This window comes from Anabrus simplex, chromosome 3, assembly GCF_040414725.1.
Source record: "Anabrus simplex isolate iqAnaSimp1 chromosome 3, ASM4041472v1, whole genome shotgun sequence".
Taxonomy (NCBI): domain Eukaryota; kingdom Metazoa; phylum Arthropoda; class Insecta; order Orthoptera; family Tettigoniidae; genus Anabrus; species Anabrus simplex.
Genome location: NC_090267.1, coordinates 238,295,447 through 238,317,631, shown reverse-complemented (window position 1 = coordinate 238,317,631; position 22,185 = coordinate 238,295,447). Strand labels below are relative to the sequence as shown.

The following is a 22,185-nucleotide window of genomic DNA, read 5'->3' as shown; positions in this document are numbered from 1 at the left end:
TGACTTCAAATTCATAAATCACCACTTTTAATATTTTTTAAATATCTGGATATAGTTATATAGTTTAGAGTTCTTATATTGTAAGAAATGGCGCAGCAAAAGTGTTTCTGGTATTTGATGCGTGTGCATTTCCTCTTTTATGCTTAAATTGGGAATTATTGTGTGGTAAAGTGCAAATATTCATATTACTTTTGTATTTTCAGCTTTATCATTCTTGTATTTCTTGCAATAATGTTGTGTGTTTTGCAGTTCTGGATACTGCTGGCCAAGAAGAGTTTAGTGCCATGCGTGAGCAGTATATGCGATCTGGTGAGGGATTTCTTCTAGTGTTTGCTGTCACTGACAAAGCAAGTTTTGATGAAATCTACAAATTCCATCGACAGATTTTGAGAGTAAAGGACCGTGAGGAGTTTCCCATGCTGATGGTGGGGAACAAAGCTGACTTGGAGCATCAGCGAGTTGTGAGTTGATTTTTTTTTCCTTCTGCTAGACAGTCAGGAAGAAATGTATGCATGTATGTATGTACAGTCGAACCTCGATATCTCAAATCACCTCGAGCTGAATGTTCTTTCGAGTTATCGAAATTTCAATATATAGAGAATTCCCTCCTTTGAGGACTGCACATGATCGAATCGCGTGTTACTACGGCTTGATACTGCCTTAAGTGTTATTTAACCATTTAAAAACAAACTCAATATCCATTCGCAAAAGTTGATCCAAGCTCCAAAATCCACCCCATGGAGTTACTGGTGTAGTTGTAGGTGATAGGGGTGAAATTGACTGTCATGCAAGATATGTACGACAGACGACTGGCTGATATTAGCCTGTTGTGCCACTGCACATGTACTCCTGTGGGTTATTCATGATAGCATTCAACACAACCTCTGCACTAGCTTCAAAGTCACAGGTGCCTCTCTAACTGGACGCAGTCAGGAGAGTGACCTGTTGTACGCAAAACTGCGTTCCACATTGTGACGTACCCACTCTGCTAGCTCCACAATACAGAAACTAATGTGACGTGTGCCCAGAAATCGCCAGACATTTGGAAGCTAATTCTGATAATTGAAGATTAAAATTTGATACAAAACACTCTCCATGGTTTCCCATTCTGTTTTAGCATTGTATCTTCCTTCTATAATGATTGAGTGCCAGTCCAGAGCTGAGACAAAATTTAAATATAAAAGGAGAAACTAAACATTCCCGGGTTAGGGTGACGGGACATTAACCATTAAATACTTTTGAGAGGAACAAGGATAATTAAGTTAATCTGAATTAAATTTAAAAAGAGTAAAGAAAACAATTTATTGATATTAAGAGTGAAATGACGGTATCACACCAAGAACTGAGATATCAATTGAATTGAAGAACTTAAGAATTAAATTAATCACGCGGTGACTTGCAACAATTTGCTCATAGGCTCACCAGTTGTAGACTCTAGCCTGCTTCTGTGGTTCTGGATTTCATTCTCAGCTGTACTTGGCTCTCGATTCCCCGTAGTTCTCTGCCGAGTAGCTGTTCATCTGGTCATCATGGTACCATTCCTGGCTGTTAAGTGCGTCGGTCACTAATTGAAAGAAGTCTTATCTAGCCTTAACACTCCCTGTTACACAAATATTTATAATGCGAATATTAGTCCTGACAAAAGATAAACCACCATGGGTTCATTATAGAGGCAAGAATCCAAGATCGGAATTCTTCCAAGTTATTGAGATCAACTTTCCATATATAAAAATCAAGCTATAATCAAAAAAGACTTAAGAAGTTTTTTTTTTTTTCCATTTCGGACTGGGATGATGACTATGAGTTGTCTTAGGATGTAATTCAACATGAGTGAAGTTATTATGTAACCATGAGGCTGAAGTGAGCTCTGCTGCAATACTGATGTAAGTGAGGTAAGTGGGGCTGCGTAGACAGTATATATTCTCTATAGTAACTCCCAGTTGGTAGACTGTCACATATACCAATAATATCGGAGTTCTGTCTCCTTCTGGAATCAATACCACATCGAATCATTCCAAGTAGCCGCTTCTTCGCAGGCCGAAATATCCCACCACAAAGTAGCTTCTCCAAGCTGATTTATACCGATGGGCATTGATGTTTTCAAATCTACAGTACCAGCTCAAGTTCAGGAGAAAGTGTTATACTTGGGCATCACCTGACATAGATTTTGTGGAAACGACCCCTTTGTCCGAGCCTGTGTGCTTCTGCCTGTTGTCATTACCATTTGAGTAAATCGTTGCAAGACTTTGTGTTGCAAAACTTTACACTTACAGAAACTCGCTCAGCTCTTGCTAACAGTACCATGATACAATATAATGAGATCATGAGAAAGCAAGATAATAGAAACCACACACACACGCGCGCACACACACACAGACAAGTATATGAAATGATAGTTAAATAAACAGATTCCAATGAATTACATTATATAAGATATTTCTGTGGTCTGTAACAGCCTGGATGTTACAACATTACTAAAAGTAACCGCGACCTGTTGACGTCTCTGTGGAAATCTGTCTTGGTAAATGTGTTGTGCTTGTTATCCTGGACATGCTACAGACGGCATATTGAAAAGTTGGAACAATATCACCAGCGAAGTTGAAGGAGAATTGTGCATATAACCTGGCAAGATAAGACTCAAAAAATGTCAGCGTACTTGAAAAGGCACGGACCACCAGTATAGAAGCCATGGTATTAAGACGTCAGCTATTATGGACAGGGCATGTAATACGCATACCCGATAATTGCATTCCCAAGCAAGTGTTTTACTCTGAGTTAACAGTGGGGTAAACGTTGTTTGGGAGGTCAGAGAAAGCTATTTAAGGATGTAATTAAGGCGCAATATGTGCCACATTGATGTTAACAACTGGGAGACCTAGCCCTCAACCGTTCATCCTGGAGATCATTAGTTCTTCGCGGCATACTACTTTTTGAAGAAAATCGTAGACGAATAGCGAATGATAAGAGGCAACAAAGGAAGGAAGAGAGAAAAAAAAAAAAAAAAAAAAGGAGAACAATGGCTGCTCCACCTGGAACTACCTGTTATCTCTGCGGCAAATGGTGTGCCTCCCGTACTGGGCTGTTCAGTCACCTATGGACTCAGATGGAGAGGAGTTCTGTTTGGAAGACCAACTTACTCGTTTTTGAGTGTTTGCTATTGTATGTTCGCTCTTGATTCACCATAAATTAGTAGCGTATCAACGTAATCATCCGTTTAAGACATAGCGAAGGAATGAACAACACTACTGAGATCACACACTACGATATTTGGGTGGGGCCAGTTAACACTCATATCTCAATAAAATTATGTCCTGTTGGTCGAACATGGCACAAACAGGTGTGTGTTTGATAGCCGAAGATATCCAATTGCAATACAAAAACAACACAAAAAATATTCAAGGGAGATTCAAACCATCAGCGAATGGTGTGAAGGACAGTGCCTATGCTATTTAGCCTACTGAGACACACAGACAACACATGTCAAATGTCTACAAATAGTACTTCCATTTCACCTAGTCTATAACACTTTTAATATCTATATTATTGTTTTGAGTATTCCACTCATATTATACAATGTCAGGTCATTTGGCACAATCCATAAACATTATTGTTTAACATATAGATGCATTTTGTAACCACCAGACGCATACTTGCTTTATTGCTGTGATGACATCATCTGATGCCGTCTAATCTTAGAGGCTAATTTCATCTCCAAGTTGTGCTCGATGAAATCATCAATCATCAATCACCACTGATCTGCATTTAGGGCAGTCGCCCAGGTGGCAGATTCCCTCTGTTGTTTTCCTAGCCTTTTCTTAAATGATTGCAAAGAAATTGGAAATTTATTGAACATCTCCTTTGGTAAGTTATTCCAACTTTATCTTCATATTGTGATCTTTCCTACTTTTAAAGACAGCACTCAAACTTATTCATCTACTGATGTCCTCCCACACCATCTCTCCACTGACAGCTCGGAACACACCACTTATAATACCAATATAATGGTCCGTTATTGGACATTATAAATTTTCCTGCCAACTCATTCTTGGTTGCCTGCGTTTTGCCCTCGTATGCTAAGTTAGGCTCGTCAGTTGGGACTTAGCACACCACCCAAGACGCAAGGCTAGTGCATACCGTGGAGGCCACTGCATAGGCTACAAATATTTTAGGTTCCCTATGGGAATCAACATCTACATCATTTGATGGCCAGGCAGACATCAATTTTTGGAAATGAGACATAGCTCTCATAGTGCATTGGCACTGCTGGTGGCTTCAAGTAGCCGTCTCCTTTATATCCTTACTACAACCCCTAAATACCCTCATAACCATGTGCAGAGATCTGTACCCTTTATTAACAATCATATTTATGTGATTACCCCAGTGAAGGTCTTTTCTTATATTAACGCCTAGGTACTTACAATGATCCCCAAAAGGAACTTTCACCCCATCAAGTCAGTAATTAAAACTGAGAGGACTTTTCCTATTTGTGAAACTCAAAACACTATCAAGGTCACCCTGCAGTCGCTCACAATCTTGTAACTTATTTATTACTCTGTACAGAATAACATCATCTGCAAACAGCCTTATCTCTGATTCCACTCCTTTACTCATATCATTTATGTATATAAGAAAACATAAAGGTCCAATAATACTGCCTTGATGAATTCCCCTCTTAATGATTACAGGATCAGATAAAGCTTCACCTATTCTAATTCTCAGAGTTCTCTTTTCTAGAAATATAGCCACCCATTCAGTTGCTCTTTTTTTTCTAGTCCAATAGTACTCATTTTTGCCAGTAGTCTTCCATGATCTCTACCCTATCAAATGCCTTAGATAGGTCAATTGCAATACAGTCCATTTGGCCTCCTGAATCCAGGATATCTGCTATATCTTGCTGAAATCCTACAAGCTGAGTTTCAGTGGAATAACCTGTCCTAAACCCAAACTGCCTTCTGTCAAACCAGTTATTAATTTCACAAACATGTCTAATAAAATCATAAAGAATGCTTTCCCAAAGCTTAATGTACCAGGAAATAATTATGGGGCCAGAGCATGGGAAGGATCTCAGGAAGTGTTCGGTTTCTTATTGGAGCAGGTACAGAGATGGATAGTATTGCAGGGCAAATAATAGATGGTAGAATCTTTTATTAATATTTATTTAAAAAATTTCATGAAAATCACCCTGCAGTTGAAACTCCAAAATCAAATTTCCAGCCAATATTTTTTTAAATGCAGAAATAAAATATTGATGCTGTTGTATTCAGGGACATCCACTTGATTAAAAATGTCCAAAATAAATATTGCTCTTTTAGAGATCGTAAACACCCTACAGTTCATCTAATATCTTTGCAATGGATCAGAATAACACTTTGCACCTTGAATTTCATTAAGTCCATCACTTATGATGCAGACCTACAGTTTTTCTAATATTTTTGAACATAAAATTAACACACCTTCATGAATAAGTTGATCATTCAAATAAATATATTTTATCACTTGCTGTGTGCTCCTACAGTTCATCTAAGTTGAGAAAATAAAATAATGCACTTGCAAACCCTAGAGTTCATCTACGTGAAATTACTTCAAGTTAGAAATGATTTTAAAAAGGAATTTACAGTTCAAAAGTAATTATGCTCTTGGACTTTTATGATAGTGAAACATTGGTTTTTGTCCGCACATGGTTTAATGTTTTTAGATTCAGAGGACTTTTATCAAGAGGACGTATATTCATAGTTTTAAGACAGTTGGTGCTATTTTTTAAGTTTAAGTCATAGGTTAATGTTTATGGATCCCGTTTTTAATTGGGTCTTGCCAGTTCTGTAAAATTTGTATGTACTTTATGCATTGTTTATTGTAACTTTGTCTATGTATATTTTTCTTATTTTTGGCTGATGATGATGCACACCAGCATTGAAACCGGTACCGAGTATAATAAAATGTTATAATTTTTCTTATAACATTATATGGTATTGAATAGGTGAACCTCTCTTGTTTCCATTAGATTCTCGCTTCAATACGGAATAAACATGAAGTTTTTAAACTTGAAAGTTCAAAAGTAAGACATGAAACTTTCCTGAATTATTTTAAATAGTAAGCTGAAATTCACACGAAGCACTTTACTATTGCTGTAGCACTATGATTAGCTGAGTGCTTTGTTAAAAGTCAGTCAGTGGGGTTACTCACTCAAAATATGAGAAGATCACCTGGAATCTGCTCACAAGTGTTGGTGTTGTGCTGTCCTGCGGCTTGGTGTCTGGAACATTCTTCAGTGTGCAGCCAAGGCTCGAACTCAGCACTAGCTGCGTGACAAGTCCATTTAGTGAAGATACCATGTTAATATCCCTCGCCGACGTCCCTCAGTGGGTACCATGATCGAAGAAACCACGTTAATCCCATGCTGGAAACGATGTTCGATGCAGCAGAATCTCACAACACTTTGCCAAGATTTCCATTGTTCATTTAGAGATAATGTCGGAACATGGAAAGTTCAATTGGCACTATGGAGCTTTCAATTATCACTAAGATTTATATTATACACCGACACAAGTCTCAATGCACAGTTCGTATTCTTACATTGGTTTTGCGGTGTTGAATATGTGACTTAGAATATCACAGTGTATGCTACCGTATGATTTGTAAGTCAGGTTAATGAAGTAAGGACTTACAATCGTGTTCAACACGGAAAACACATTGTCTTTTTTTACACATACAGTTCATGGAATTAGGATTTAACACTGTCACAGTTCATAAGTCGCTGATTATATCTGAGGTTCGACCGTAGAATAATTATCACAGTCCGTAAAACACTGGAAAAAAAATGTCATTAACAACAGTCTCTACAACAGTCTGTGGAATAATACTGTTCATAGATTAAGAAGATTTTATGACTGAATTTGCACAAGTCCGTACGACTTAATATTGTCATTAAAAGTTCTTAATATTCTGTTAGTTTCTCGTAGTAGTGATCAAGAGTTCGAGTAAATGCACAAAAAAGTAGTCACTTTTAGCCTAGGTATTTGTTGAATGTTTAGTGGAAAAGTATCCCACACAGTTCACAATTGTACTGTTGTAGGAGAAATGTGTCTCAGAATCATTAAAATGGTCACAAATGAGAAGTTTAGTTAATCACACGCAATGTCTTAGAATTCTGTCAGTCAATGATGAGGTTCAGAATTACGTGAAAATGACGAAGTCCACGATATCGTTTACTGATAAATGAAATACTTGACACTTCAATTAACAATTTCTATTATACTTCACTTGGTTAACACACTCCTAAATATCATATAACGACGATTTAGTTGGGGGAAATTTTAGAATATATCCTTCGTCGCGACATGGCAGAAACGTTACTTGCGACGTCTTCGCACAATTTCAAAGCTTTCGAGTGTGACTTCTGCGTCCTCACGGATCGCAACGGAGCACACTGTCCTTCTGTCATAATTGCAGGACACACACTGACTATATGCTCAGTTCATTGGCCTATTTATGCCTGGCTGCGAGCAGCGCTCAGAATCAGGTGATGAAGGGGTGATAATACTTTCCAAACTTTAACTTGTTATATCTTGGGAACCACTGGATGGATTGATCTCAAATTTGCAGGGATTTACTTTCAGAATATTGGCTACAATTTAGTATTGGTCTCATGTTAATTGATCCAGGCGTTGAAAAGTTCAAAAAATAGTTTTGAGAGAATTCTGAGGAGAGGGAAGCTACAGGCAGTGCTGACGTCACTTGACCTTGCTTCACTCATGTGGTCTCCCGCACGCAGCGCAGTGTGAACGAGAACTAGTGGTGGGGACGGAGCGGTTCGGTTCGGAGCAAGTACTGTGACGTCATTACTCGGTTAAACCGAGTACAGAACCGAGTACAACTTTATGGCGGTAAATTTAAACTTTATATTGACCTTCTAAGCTACAGCTTACATTCATAAAGAAGATTATCAATTATTATCAGTGGTACAATGCTCCGTACTATTTATTATTGGTTATTTGTACAATTTTTATAATGCAATATAAATTTAACAGATAACGTAACAAACAGTTAATTACAACTCTGTGCCTCTATGAGGCATATCAAGTAGACATAAATAAAGAAATAAACATACAAATGAATAAATACATACAATAAATATTAATGCATATGGATAAACGTACCGTATTCCATAATGTGATAATTGACAAAACGAAATCTAGTGCTTTGAAATGTGCCTAAACTCATATATAGTCAGACATTTAATTTATAACTATGTGGTAAGGAGTTAAAAGAAAAATCTGTTAAGGTAATATCAAAGTATACAAATGAACCCAATTCTTCATCTTGTGACAAGCATTAAAATCAAGACATAACGTGTTGTGCACAGACAGTATGGGAAGTACCATCAGTGTTCTGTATTGCATGGAAGAGGTGTTATATAGGAGGAATTTCCATTCAGAAATATCAGAGTTTCAGCTTGTTTTGCAGAAAGCGACGACCTCCGGTCTGAAAAAATTTGTCCAGCACATGAAAACACCTCCTATGCGGGCACAGATGTAGCAGGTACACTAAGGTAAGCAAGACCAAGTTCACTTAAGGGTCAGTGAATATTGAAATTTCACGATCGCATTGTAATCGAAATCGACTTTCAACCTATTCGGTCGTGCTACGTACATTTAGTACGTGTTGAAGAGATGTTAAGTACAGAAAAAAATGGCCAACCGATACCAGCGGGATCCGAACCCACAACCTCCCAACATCACGTTGGTAGCTCTACCAATTGAGCTATGGTGGCCTAGTTCTCTTTTGTTCTGTTGGAAAGGATCTAAGAGACAGGTCTGGCTCTATCCTCTTATAACCCTCAGTGATTGCATGTCTTCGCATACACAAGTAGCCAAACTCCTATGAAATGTATTTCTTTCCTGCACTGTCTCATCCAAACGTAAGAATGGAATTGCTTTCACGATGTGCAACTGTATTTGTACCATGTCCTTACGATGCGCCCGCTTTATGTGATTCCATAAATTTGACGTTCCTCCACCTGTACAGTAGATTTGATTGCAAATTTTACAAGTAGCGGATTTTCTACGTGGACTGCTAGTAAAATACTGCCATGCTTGGGAGGACTGTCATGGCATTATTGCTTCTTTTTGTTACATATATCGGTAGACAATACAGCGCAACAACTTTAAACAAATATATATATTATAAGGAAACACAAATAGAACAAACGTCTCAGTCTGGAGTCTGAACAACAGCACAGTAGTGTTGCGAGTGTAGCCTGGCTGGAAGGTTTACTAAAGCACCTGCAGCGCTATACGGTGTACGCAGGTGGTTTGAAAAGTTCTCGGAATGTACTAGAATTAAGTATCTTACCTCAGTGGAACTGCTTTTATTTTTCAACATAGTCTCCCTGTAGACTAATGCATTTGGTCCAGCGATGTTCCAATGCCTTGATCCCATCTCGAAAATGAGATTCCTCCAGGCCTGCAAAATACCTCTCCAGTTCGGCTGTCAGTTCTTCCCTTGTAGAGAACGTCCACCGAGGAAAATTTTCAGCTTGGGGAATAGATGAAAGTCTGATGGTGCCAAATCAGGTGAATAAGGTGGATGTGGCAACAATGCGTACCCCAGTTCATGAAGTTTTGCCATGGCAATAACACTTGTGTGTGGTGGAGCGTTGTCCTGATGAAAGATGACCTTTTTCCTTGCCAAACCAGGCCTTGTTTCGCGTCTTTTCCTGTAGTTGGTCTAGGAGGTTTGCATAGTACTACCCATAATTGTTTGGCCAGTAGGAAGATAATCTATCAGCAGAATGCCTTTTACATCCCAGAAAACTGAGGCCATGACCTTTCCGGCCGAATGCACTGCCTTTGCTTTGGTGGTGGTAAATCAGCATGTTTCCACTGCTTTGACTGCTGTTTTGTCTCTGGGGTATAGTAGTGGACCCAAGTTTCATCTGTAATCACAAACCGGCGCAAAAAATCTTGTTGGTTGCACTGAAAACGGGCCAGACTTTGTCCAGACATTCCCAATCTGGTGCGTTTATTGTCCAATGTCAAGAGCCGCGGCACCCATCTTGCGGATAACTTTTTCATACCCAATTCTTCGGTTGAATCATAATATACCCATTCAGAAGACATCCCTACAGCTTCAGAAATCTCCCGCACTTTCAGTCGATGATCCTCGATGACCATTTTATGCACTTTTGCGATAAATTCTGGGGTCGTAACACTTTTTGGCCGTCCACTACACGGATCATCATCCAAGCTCTCCCGACCTAATTTAAACTTGCTGGTCCACTTGGCAACAGTTGAAAATGAAGGAGCAGAGTCCCCCAGTGTGTTCTGAAAGTCGGCATGAATTTTCTTTGCTTTCATACCTTTCTTTACAAGATCACTGCTCGAATCTCAGTTTTTCCAATTGTCACAAATCTCTACGCGGGAACAACAACAAAGAGTTGTCACTACCACACTCCTGCAGCTAGAGCACTGACATGCCACATGTTCACTCACAAAGGATGTGTGATTATTGCGCGGGAACCTCGTTGCTCTAGCACTGACATCTAGCCGTGATTCCAGAACTTTTCAAACCATCCTCGTATTTGAGTTGAATCGGTGTTCCGTTGTGACGTCAGGTAAACCTGAAGAACCGAGTTACTCTACAGTTCTACTCACTCCGTCCCCACCACCAACGAGAACATTCTCTTGCACAGCTGTTCGTGTATCGGGACTTAGCCGTTCGCTCATGAATAAAAATTTATAACTCGTATGTGCCAGGGCCTATGCCTTCCTGGTACATTACATACAATGCATGTCAAACTGACTGGCCTGTAATTTTCAGCTTTATGTCTATCACCCTTTCCTTAATACACAGGGGCTACTATAGCAACTCTCCATTCATTTGGTATAGCTCCTTCAACCAAACAATAATCAAAGAAGTATTTCAGATATGGTACTATATCCCAACCCATTGCCTTTAGTATATCCCCAGAAATCTTATCAGTTCCAGCTGCTTTTCTAGTTTTCAACTTTTGTATCTTACTGTAAATGTCATTGTTATCATAGGTAAATTTTAATATTTCTTTAGTATTACTCACCTCCCCTATCTGAACATTATCCTTGTAACCAACAATCTTTACATACTGCTGACTGAATACTTCTGCCTTTTGAAGATCCTCGCATACACACTCCCTTTGTTCATTAATGATTCCTGGAATGCCCTTCTTTGAACCTGTTTCTGCCTTAAAGTACCTGTACATACCCTTCCATTTTTCACTAAAATTTGTATGACCACCAATTATGCTTGCCATCATGTTATCCTTAGCTGACTTCTTTGCTAGATTCAATTTCGGTCCCTCCTGCACCTCCTTCTTAGTCTCTTTACTTCTCTGTTATAATATAGTGGATCCTTACCATTCCTTACCACCTTTAAAGGTACAAACCTATTTTCACATTCCTCAACAATTGCTTTAAACCCATCCCAGAGTCTGTTTACATTTTTATTTACCATTTTCCAGCGATCATAGTTACTTTTTAAAAACTCCCTCATGCCCGTTTTATCAGCCATATGGTACTGCCTAATAGTCCTACTTTTAAGACCTTCCTTTCTTTCACATTGATTTTAACTATGACAAAAACAGCTTTGTGATCACTAATACCATCTATTACTTCGGTTTCTCTATAGAGCTCATCTGGTTTAATCAGCACCACATCCAAAATATTCTTCCCTCTAGTTGGTTCCATCACTTTCTGAATCAGCTGCCCTTCCCATATTAACTTATTTGCCATTTGTTGTTCATTCTTCCTGTCATTTGCATTACCTTCCCTATTGACATTTGGTAAACTGAGATCACCCACTACTATCACATTCCTTTCCACATCATTTCCAACATAGCTGATTATCTTATCAAATAATTCTGAATCAGCGTCAGCGCTACCCTTTTCCGGTCTGTACACTCCAAAGACATCAAGTTGCCTATAATCTTTAGAGAAGAGCCTTACACCCAGAATTTCATGTTTTTCATCCTTAACTTTTTAGTAGCTTGCATATTCTTCTTTCACCAGAATGAATACTCACCCTCCTACCATGCCTATCCTATCTCTACGGTTCACACTCCAGTTCCATGAGAATATTTCTACATCCATTGTATCATTTCTCAGCCATGATTCAACTCCTATTACAATATCTGGTAAGTATATATATCTATTAAATTACTTAATTTGATTCCTTTGTTAACAATGCTTCTACAGTTGAGCACTAACATTTTTATGTCAACCCTTGATTTCCAGTTCCCTGTTCACTTAACATCACTTAACACCGCTCTCTAGGCCACCCTGTTTCTCTGAATGTACCTGTTTACAACCCTTCTAAACAAGTTTCCTAACTTATATGTACCACTGCGGTTTAAGTGAAGGCTCCCCCTGTGGGTGGGGGGGTAGAATAACACCCACGGTATCCCCTGCCTGTCGTAAGAGGCAACTAAAAGGGGCCTCAGGGGCTCTGAACTTTGGAGCGTGGGCTGGCGACCACAGGGCCCTTAGCTGAGTCCTGGCATGGCTTCCACTTACTTGTGCCAGGCTCCTCACTTTCGTCTATCCTATCTGACCTCTCTTGGTCAACTCTTGTTCTTTTCCGACCCCGACGCTATTAGGTTTGCGAGGGCTAGGGAGTCTTTCACTTTCACGCCCTTCGTGGCCCTTGTCTTACTTTGGTCGATATCTTCATTTTTCGAAGTGTCGGATCCCTTCTCTTTTTCCCTCTGATTAGTGTTATATAGAGGATGGTTGCCTAGTTGTACTTCCTCTTAAAACAATAATCACCACCACCACCACCTTAAGTGAAGGCCATCTGGGTGCAGATCCCTGTCTCCTACACACCCATTAGGATCTAGAAATCTCACTTCCAGTTTCCTACATACATACCCACTCCATAGTCTCATTTAAATCCCCAATCACCTTCCAGTCAGTGTCCCTCCTACAAAGTATTCCACTGATAACAATCTCCGCTTCCGTAAACTTCATCCGTGCTGCATTTACCAGATCCCACACATCCCCAACTATGTTGGTACTTATACCTGCTTGGCTTACGTTGTTAGTACCAACGTGAAACACTACCACCTTCTCCTTTCCCTCTTCCTTCTCTTCTACTTTCCTCAACATCTGCCTCAACCTAATTCCTGGATAACACTCTACCCTGGTTCCCTTTCCTCCACAAACTTTCCCCACATGTCTAACGATGGAATTCCCCATGACCAGAGCCTCAACCCTACCCACCTCATTTGATCCCCTCCCCTCCTGGTCAGCCCTATCTTCTCTCACTGCTGCAGAAGCTACTTCCTCCTCCCTTTTCTCACTCCCATGACCCTGTTCCACCTGTCTTTTCCTTTCCACTACACTACATTTCCCTTTCCTACCTTTTCCCTTCCTCCTACTTCGACACATCTCAGCAACAGTTCCCTGTTCCTCATCTTCCCTCGGTTGTTCTACCTGCAGTGACTCGTACCGATTTCTAACAGACACCTGTCCTGAATTCTGATCCTGAACAGAGCCCTTAGCCTGCAATCTCCTTCCCCTTAAAACATTAGACCACCTGTCTTCTACAATTTCTCCATTTCCTTCCTGTCTTCTAAGAGAATCCTAATTATCTCCCTCAAACTCTCCAACTCCTCCCTCATACTCCTTAATGCCTGGCCACACCTACAGTTCCTACAGTTGCACTGCTTAGCCATTATTTACGGAATAATGGGAAGAAAAGGAAAAATAAAATAACTTATTCTGTGCAAATAAAAATGAAAGGAAAGAAATATTGCCTATAAAAATGAAAGGAAAGAAATATTGTCTAGGATAGTTCACAAAAATCACACAACAACAAGGTAATTAATATAAGCTACTACTACACTACAATACTACTTAGTTGTACGAATTTTTTTCTACAACATCCTAACAGAATGAAAATTGCTATTAATTACTGGAAACCGAAAGTAATACACACGAATTAGGTCTTCACAATTCTAAACTGCAGTTAAGACTGCCCTAATTACTGCAACAGAATTCTAATAAGAGAGTTAATACAGATACTACAGATATTATAGATACTACAGATACTATACTACACAAATATTTCACAGTAATAGAATGAACACACTAATTTATAATAAGATACCTACTATAATACACAACAATGGTTTTTAACTACGTTGAGACGTATCCTAATTATAATACAACAGGTTATTCCTCAGCACAAACTGAAATGGAAATTACAATTAAAGTTTGAAATTTGCAAGACTACTCAAAATAATAGAATAAGCACTCTAAATCCTAATAAGTCACTACAATACACTACAACAGTTTTTAAACTACATTCAGACGTATCCTAATTACAATAGGTTATTATTAAGCACAAATAGAAATTAAAATTACAATTAGGCCTAAAGTTTGAAATTTGCAAGAACTACCGTACTCAAGGATTACCAACAAAGTTAAATGCTTAGACAAAATATTATTTCTCTAGTATTACTTTATCCTACTATGCTCTAATAGAAATGAAACCTTGCATTTGGTTAAATGCTTAAGTATCAAAAGGATTGCCGTACACAAAGAAAAACACGAATATAACAGGCAAGATACTATCTAATATACCTTATCTTCACTACAATTCTCAACTGAAATGTGGTTATGTGCTTATTACAGCTGGTGGATTACTATTATTTTCCCTACTCCACGGGACAGAGAATAAAAGTGTCCTTAATTAGGCCTATTGAAAAATACGAGGTTGTCTACAATAATTTCTCAAAAATATTTCTGTCAAAACTACTCCTACTATTCCAGGGACTTGAATTGCAATTACTGGGATATATCAACTTTATTATTATTAGCTAATCGCTCATAAATACTGAAAGATTGAGGGAGCAAAATATAAATTACGGATACTTTAACTACCTACTCAGAACTACAAATGATTTTTATTTACCGTATATTTACTTGACTACACTACACTGTTTGTTCACGACTGTAGCCAACAATGCAATATTTGAACATGAAGAGTGACAGTAATCAATAACAATACAACGTCTGTTAACTATTACCGTGTAATCTCTTTAACTTCTTTTTAAATGGAAGTTTACAGGCGTATCATGTTTTTTAATGTAGTAAATTATTACCTTCGCGATAGTTTGAACGGATATCTATACGAAATACCAGAGAAGTTGCAGCAGAAGTTACGGTACTATTCCTTATGATAATCTGCCTTTGTAAGTATTATACCAACGAACCTACAGATATTTACAAATATTTTTAAAGTTAATATTATTACCTAAAGTATTTCCTAAACCTAAATTCGAAACAAGGTACACCTAGCTAGCTTACTTAACATAGAAAACGTAATTTACTGAAGACCAACTGAATTACTTGTTATAAAATTTAAATAAATATCACTACTCCCAATTTCTACCAACAAGCACTGAACACCACTATATAAACAGCACTAAATAAATTACAAATACATAAAATGAAGCTATTTCAATAGGTTTTAACTACTTTATCACTACAATCACTACATTATCACAGGTAGGCAAAAGAGTTTAGACTTTCTTTTTTCTTGACATTTGAAGGATGGTCGAAGATCTAAAATTCAAAGGGGCAGAAAATTTGCACTGTATATGATGTTGAGGACTACAGCGAAGAAGATCGGGCCATTTGAATTGTAAACTTAATGTAGGATGCTTAAGGTTAAAATACCATGGATAACAAGGTTAACTGATTAAGACATCCAAAATGTATGAATAGAAATTGAGAATTGCTAGTTACAGTTAAAAGCTAACTTGAAAACATCTCCCCTGTTACCTGATAATAATTGTTATGTAGGTACAGATGGCTTGAAATAAATGTATTCGTCGCTCATAAACCAGCTCCTCTTCTTCTATTTTTTTTTTCTAATGGCTTTACGTCCCTCTTTGATGACTTTCGAAGATTCTATAAATGTGTCTCAACATTGATAGTATTTTCTCCCAGCAGGTTGTTCTCAGGTTTTTATTATTATCATTATTACGGCAATATAGTGAAACAGAGAGGTGTAAGACATTGCCAGGTTGAATGGGCGGACAAGAAAATGACCAGATCATAAGCTAAAGCACTAAATTTTGAAATTTTATTTAAATCCTACTTTTTTAATATTTTAAAATTTGATTCATAGAAGATTTGGAATAAACAACAAATGAGCTCATCAGCTTGATAACAACAGCAGACCATAAGTCCAATAATCAGGTACAAGAACTAGAAAAAGTTATCAACACAATAATCTACAAGGGATGAGCAATATAGTTCTAAACAGGTACACTTTTATAAGAGCATGTTTGCTCCCCTCACTTACATCGTCTAGGAGTTTGAGCTCCAAAAGTTAATATAATCCAGCCTCTCAGAGGCCCAAGTTTCTTACAAAATTATGCCTGACAAATTTCAAATAAACAAGGGCAGTGAGTGCCCATTCTTAATGGCCTTAATGTAAAAGGAAAAGGTTTAACAGGATCGGCGATGAACAAAAAGCTAGGAGGCGAAACACTTGCACTCCTTTTAGAAAAATTCTTAAAACCCTAAATAGGCTTATGGCCTGAAATTGTAGAGGCTAAGCCTATACTACAGAGGGATGACTAAATAAGAAATATTACCTGCCAAAAATATGTTAAGAATTTAGAGGTTTAGAAAATTTTAGTCAGCCCATACTGAGTTGAATGGGAATCAACAGAGGGTATTCAAACTCGTTCCCTTAGTTTACATGTTTCCCAGCCGGGATTTGAACAGAGTCCTCAGACTTGCCGAAAATCTACATTTGAACCATTAAATTAGAACTTTACATAAAATGAAAGAGGTTTGAAACCTTCCCCTCAAGTTATCTGCTGGAGCTATCACATGTTTAAGAAAGTTCTGCCATTACCTTGAGTAGTTGGACCTTCTGAACAACGACCGGCAGCCCCTGCCTCCAAATAACCTGCCACACTCACTAGACCGGAGCGATGAAGATGGCAATATGGCCTTAAGGCGCCCAGCTTTTATAGCATTCCTGAGGGAAAGTTTCCAGAACTCTACAGATAGACTGGATGCCTGCACATACCCCCAATTTTAATTGGCTAGAGAGAATATTCACAAATTTTTTATTGGTTGCTAGCTATTGAAGAAGGAAGCAGTAGTAATGTGGACAACTTTGATATATGAACAAAACAATCTTCAAAAACTAAGGTTAACAAACTTTGAAAATTGAAAACCCCTTAAGAATTAATTGTCCTTAATGCCGCCAGAGGGGGCACTTAGGCCAATGGTAGAGACATCTAATTGTTGAAAGTCCAAGTATTTTGCATTACATTAGTTCAAGTTCCATAACACAGATGGCCTTCTAGAAGGTGCTCAGTTTAACGGGACAGAGAAGGTGAACTTCCGGTACAATTATTATTGTTGTTTTTATTATGCCACCAGTTAAAGTATTTAATTGAACACCAGTCAAAACATCTGGAAACGTGGATAAAGTTACAAGAATAATCAAACATGAATGACATGGTCTTAGATTTAGACATACCTATACTCTGTTGAATCTGATTAGAATGTACTCTGTATTGTAGATCCTTCTTGCTGGATGGTCTTCAACTACTGTATATCAACTAAGATTCTCACAACTTTAGCTTTGTTTTGTGTATATGAGAGAGTACAAGAGAAACATTTCTGAAGGGAGAAAAATCTATATTTTATGCTTAAAATATCTAAGCTTTGTGTTTAATCTGGAGGTGAACTTATCCTCCAGTGATATTGCAAATTCCCACAGAGGCAGACTTACCTGTGAAGTCACACTACAAGAAGTGATAAGAGATTTTCTACTTTATTGATATTAGGATCTTCTTCAACATCCATTTTATCCTTTTTTTCCTTCCTTGTACTGTGAGGTTAATAATCTTGTTTTAGACCTTAAAGCAGCAGTCACCTTGTAAACTTGGGGACAAAACACAATGTCCTCGCCTCTCCATTGGCATCCCGGTGTCTATTAGTGGCTCATAGGACTCATTACGTCTACTGTGGCCAGAGATGCCAAATTGTCTACTGCGCTTGACACAAAGAAGGGTAAAGATGGAAGAGTGTGGAAGAAAGTGGGTTTGACAACCACTCCACACCAAACAAGGATCACTTAGAACTTGTTAACTCAGCAGGGTGCAGGGTGTGATTGACTGCTGGCTTCTAGCTTGCTATCAGGAACTGAGGCGGTCATGTTTTGTTCTCATTTTTTATTTACAAAATTGCTTACAAATGGAGATAGTCCTGAAGGAATTATTATACCCACAAGACAATAATAATAATATGATATAAAATTTCAAATACCAGAGGTGTAGATTCAGATGATGATTCAGAATTTGACATCTCTTCTTTAGTACTATGGTGACTATCTCATCTCGTACAGAAGTTGGAATGTGATTTTTTAAAATTCCTCAAAAAACGAGGTATAGCACCTCATGCTCCTATCAGTAGATCTATTACATCAATGCATTTGAGCTTATATCTGTCTTTGAAATAATTAACTGTAGGTTCATAGATAGCTACTGAAAAATGGTTATTATGTACCATGACCTTTAATAATGCTTTTGTCCTGAGAGATCATTTTTGCATAATCTTATTTTTCTGCCGCTTTTCCCACACTTATGGGGTCGCGGGTGTGAACTGTCGCACATGTGGATCTGGCCAGATGCCTTTCCTGACGCCAACCCTATTTGGAGGGATGTAATCGCTATTGCATGTTTCTGTGGTGGTTGGTAGTGTGGTGTGTTGTCTGAATATGAAGAGGAAAGTGTCTGGACAAACACAAACACCCAGCCCCCAGGCCAGAAGAATTAATCAAAGGCGTTTAAAATCCCTGACCCGGCCGGGAATCTAACCCGGGACCCTCTGAAACCGAAGGCCTCAACGCTGACCATTCAGCCAACGACATCATTTTTGCATAATACAACTTAAAAACCATATAATACATTTCTGCCTTATATACAGTACATAATGTTTTCTGTATATTTGCATTCTCTGTACTGTTATATTAAATAATGTCCATCTCCATTTTACAGGTTTCCACCTTGGAAATTCAAAATCTGTCACGGCAGCTTAAGATTCCATATATTGAGTGCAGCGCTAAGCTACGGACAAATGTGGACCAGGCCTTCCACGAGTTGGTACGGATAGTAAGGAAGTTTCAGCTCTCTGAAAGGCCACCTTTAAAACCCAACTACAAGAAGAATAAGAAGAAATGTTGCATTTTGTAACCCTTTATTCAGCTGTACAAAATATTTCCCAATATTTGTATTCAATCCATTGATATTAGAGGATGTTTCAGCAGAAATATATTTGAAGACTTTAGAAATGAGTTTAAGTTTTCAGGGTTTATTTCTCCTCTTTTAAGAGACTGTTCTTATTGCTGTTTAGTTATATTTGAACAAGAAAAGGCTCTATTGAAATATGAGGTGTTTTGTTTATTTTTTAAGCCATGAAATATTGTTCAGAGTTCAACGTATGAAGTTTATAGAGCCAATTTTTAAGGAGGCCATAGAGTACACAATAGCATTGCCAAGAATCATGCCAAGTAACACATTTTTATGTGGATAGTTGTCATATTGTATAGGCCAGTACCAAAATAGCATGGCCTCCTACTGACATATTTATTTATTATGCTGACAGTTGCAGGTATTTTGAAGTATGCCTATTTAGTGGAATTACCAAATTATGGAAGCAGATTCCTGGTATTATTTTGAGAGCCCAATTGATCGTGAAATGCATTTCGTCACTTGTCTGCTGTTTTTACAAAAAAACTGGTATACTTGGCTTTGGTATGTGTTATTTGTTACACAGATGTAGTAATAGAAAGTGATTTACCAAAGAAAGGTCTATGCAGTTTGGATCATTTAGCTGTGGAGCTTGGAGCTTGCATTTGAGAGAAAGTGGGTTTGAACCTCACTCTTTGGCAGCCCTAAAGATGGTCATTCATAGTTTCCCATTTTCACATCAGGCAAATGCTACGGTGACTTCCTCCCCTGTTCCAGCCCTTTCCTCTCCTATTGATGATAGTATTTACACAAGAAACCAACAACAGAGCCTATGGTCAACTATGGTCAGAATAGATGTAGCAAACTCATTGAAATACGAAAGTAACTTAACCTTTTGCAGTTAAAAGAGAAACTGATCCGAACTATAAAAAAAAATGTAATTGGTCATGAACTGCATTTTGTCACCTATCTTGTGTTTTTATAAAAAGGTGGCCTACTTGGCTTTGGTATATGCTACAGTGATGTGTGGTAACCTTCTACATGTACTGTAGTAAAGTTTTGGACAGTCAAAACATGGGAGATTTTTAACTAAAAACCAGCTGTGTGGTGTTTTTCGTATTGGCAAGTGCAACATTCGTTGTCTAGTTTAAAGATTAGGTGCACATGCAGCTGTCCTGGCCTTGGATGCAAGGCAAGCTTGTTAGTGAGATGATTGCCTATCCAAAAGACATCTTTGTAAAATGTGTGCTCTTCTGTTTTGTGTACTAAATCACAAAGTGTATTATGACTCAGTATATGTTTACTACTGGCATATCATGTGTTTGTGTATGATTCATATGTATTAACTCACTCAGCCTGATGAGTCCAAACATGATTTTAAGAAAAATACCTGGGTATAAAAGGCTCTTTAATATAAATTTCAGGCTAAAGGAAGTGTTCAACCTCAGAAAACAGACAGACTGTATAGAATTCTCACCGAAGAAAATTGAGATGACATTGATCATCATTTGAAAATTCTCAAAAATAACGATTTTAAAGTTTCGTAGGCATATTTTACAAGTAGGAATTCATTGTGGCTATGCACGAAAGGACAAATTGTCAAAAGGTAAGACCGCATATGTATACGTTTGTTAGTGAGGTGCCAAAAATGTGTGGATAATGAGGGCAGACAGGTTGAGCATCTCCTTTCATGACATTGGTAACAAAATTATTAAAATAGTTCATAATTCTGTTATATGGTTGCATCACTGCTGTTCAGCTGTGGATACATAAGTTGGTAGACAAATGACTTACATGGCTGCTGTGTGGTGGGGTTGTTGGTGATAGCGTTATGCTATTCTGTACTCTATGGTTGGGACAGATCGTGGCAACTTAGTGTAACTTGATTTTTTTGTACAAAGCTTTATTTTAATAGTATTTAATGAGTATTTAATAGTTAATGAGTATTTGTGATGGTGTATCAATTGAAAGCTTTAATACAGAGTAACTCATTTAAATTATGTATATATGAAAGTTGCTAGATTTAAAAATTTTAATAATAATAGAAGCTAAAAAGAAAAAAAGGGTTTTGATCATTTTTGCTGAAACATTCTGTGAAGCACAGGAAGTACAGTGGATCTGGCAGATAAGGGTTCACCGTGCTTCATTGTAACATGTCACATCACATCTGCTTTGCCAAGTTCTGAGTAACTTGATTTATTTTTTGTTTTAAATTACTATTTTAAATAAGATTTTTTTAAAAGGTGTATTTATTTCTTTGTGCTTAGTTATCTGGAATGAAAGAATGTTATTATTCTCACTTCATTCAGGTGATCCATTTTTTTGAAAGTAAGAGGTTATTATAATCTGGAAAACATTTCTCTACTTGTATTAATCTTTCGCTTTCTACTATGTGATGTGCCGTGCCCACAAACGGGGCCGCAAACTAAGGTTCCCTTGTATACTGAGCATAAAATGCTTGATTCACTATATTTTACTCCTTTCTTTCATATCCTTGCCCCATAAAGATTCCTTATTGTACCTGTTGTCATAGTTATACAGGGCCTGTTCAAAAAGATAACTAAACTTAAACTGTTTAGAGGGCTTACCTGCAACCTAGTTAGGTTTTCCGCTTTCAGTTGCTCCCCTTCTCTATTAATATAATGCTCCCAACGTTATTTTCACTTATGGAAGCAGTCCTGGTAGAGATCGTGTGATGTTCTGCCTTTGATTTCAGTTTGACCTCTTCTTCCGACTGAAGTCGTCATCCTTTCAGTGTGAATTTCACTCTTGGGAACAGAGAAATGTCTGCTGTTGCTAGGGGAGGGCAGAAGAGAAGTACAGTTGCTTTGTATTTGTAAAAAAAATCACAAATCAACAGTGATGCACGAGGTGGCATGTAGTCATTGTGGAGATTCCAGAAGTTGTTTCTCCACTTTTTTTTTTTTTTT

At 37.9% G+C, this 22,185-nt stretch overlaps 1 protein-coding gene across 1 annotated transcript in view; it reads left to right on the top strand.

Moving 5' to 3' along the window:
- Positions 1-21,886, top strand: part of Ras64B (ras-like protein 2) — a 195,860-nt gene extending 173,974 nt beyond the window's left edge. The window contains exons 3-4 of the mRNA XM_067144308.2: positions 250-461; positions 19,064-21,886. Of these exons, the coding sequence (XP_067000409.1) occupies positions 250-461; positions 19,064-19,258 (407 nt within the window). The 3' untranslated portion in view covers positions 19,259-21,886. The remainder of the gene's footprint in view (positions 1-249; positions 462-19,063) is intronic.
- The last annotated feature ends 299 nt before the right edge of the window (positions 21,887-22,185 follow it).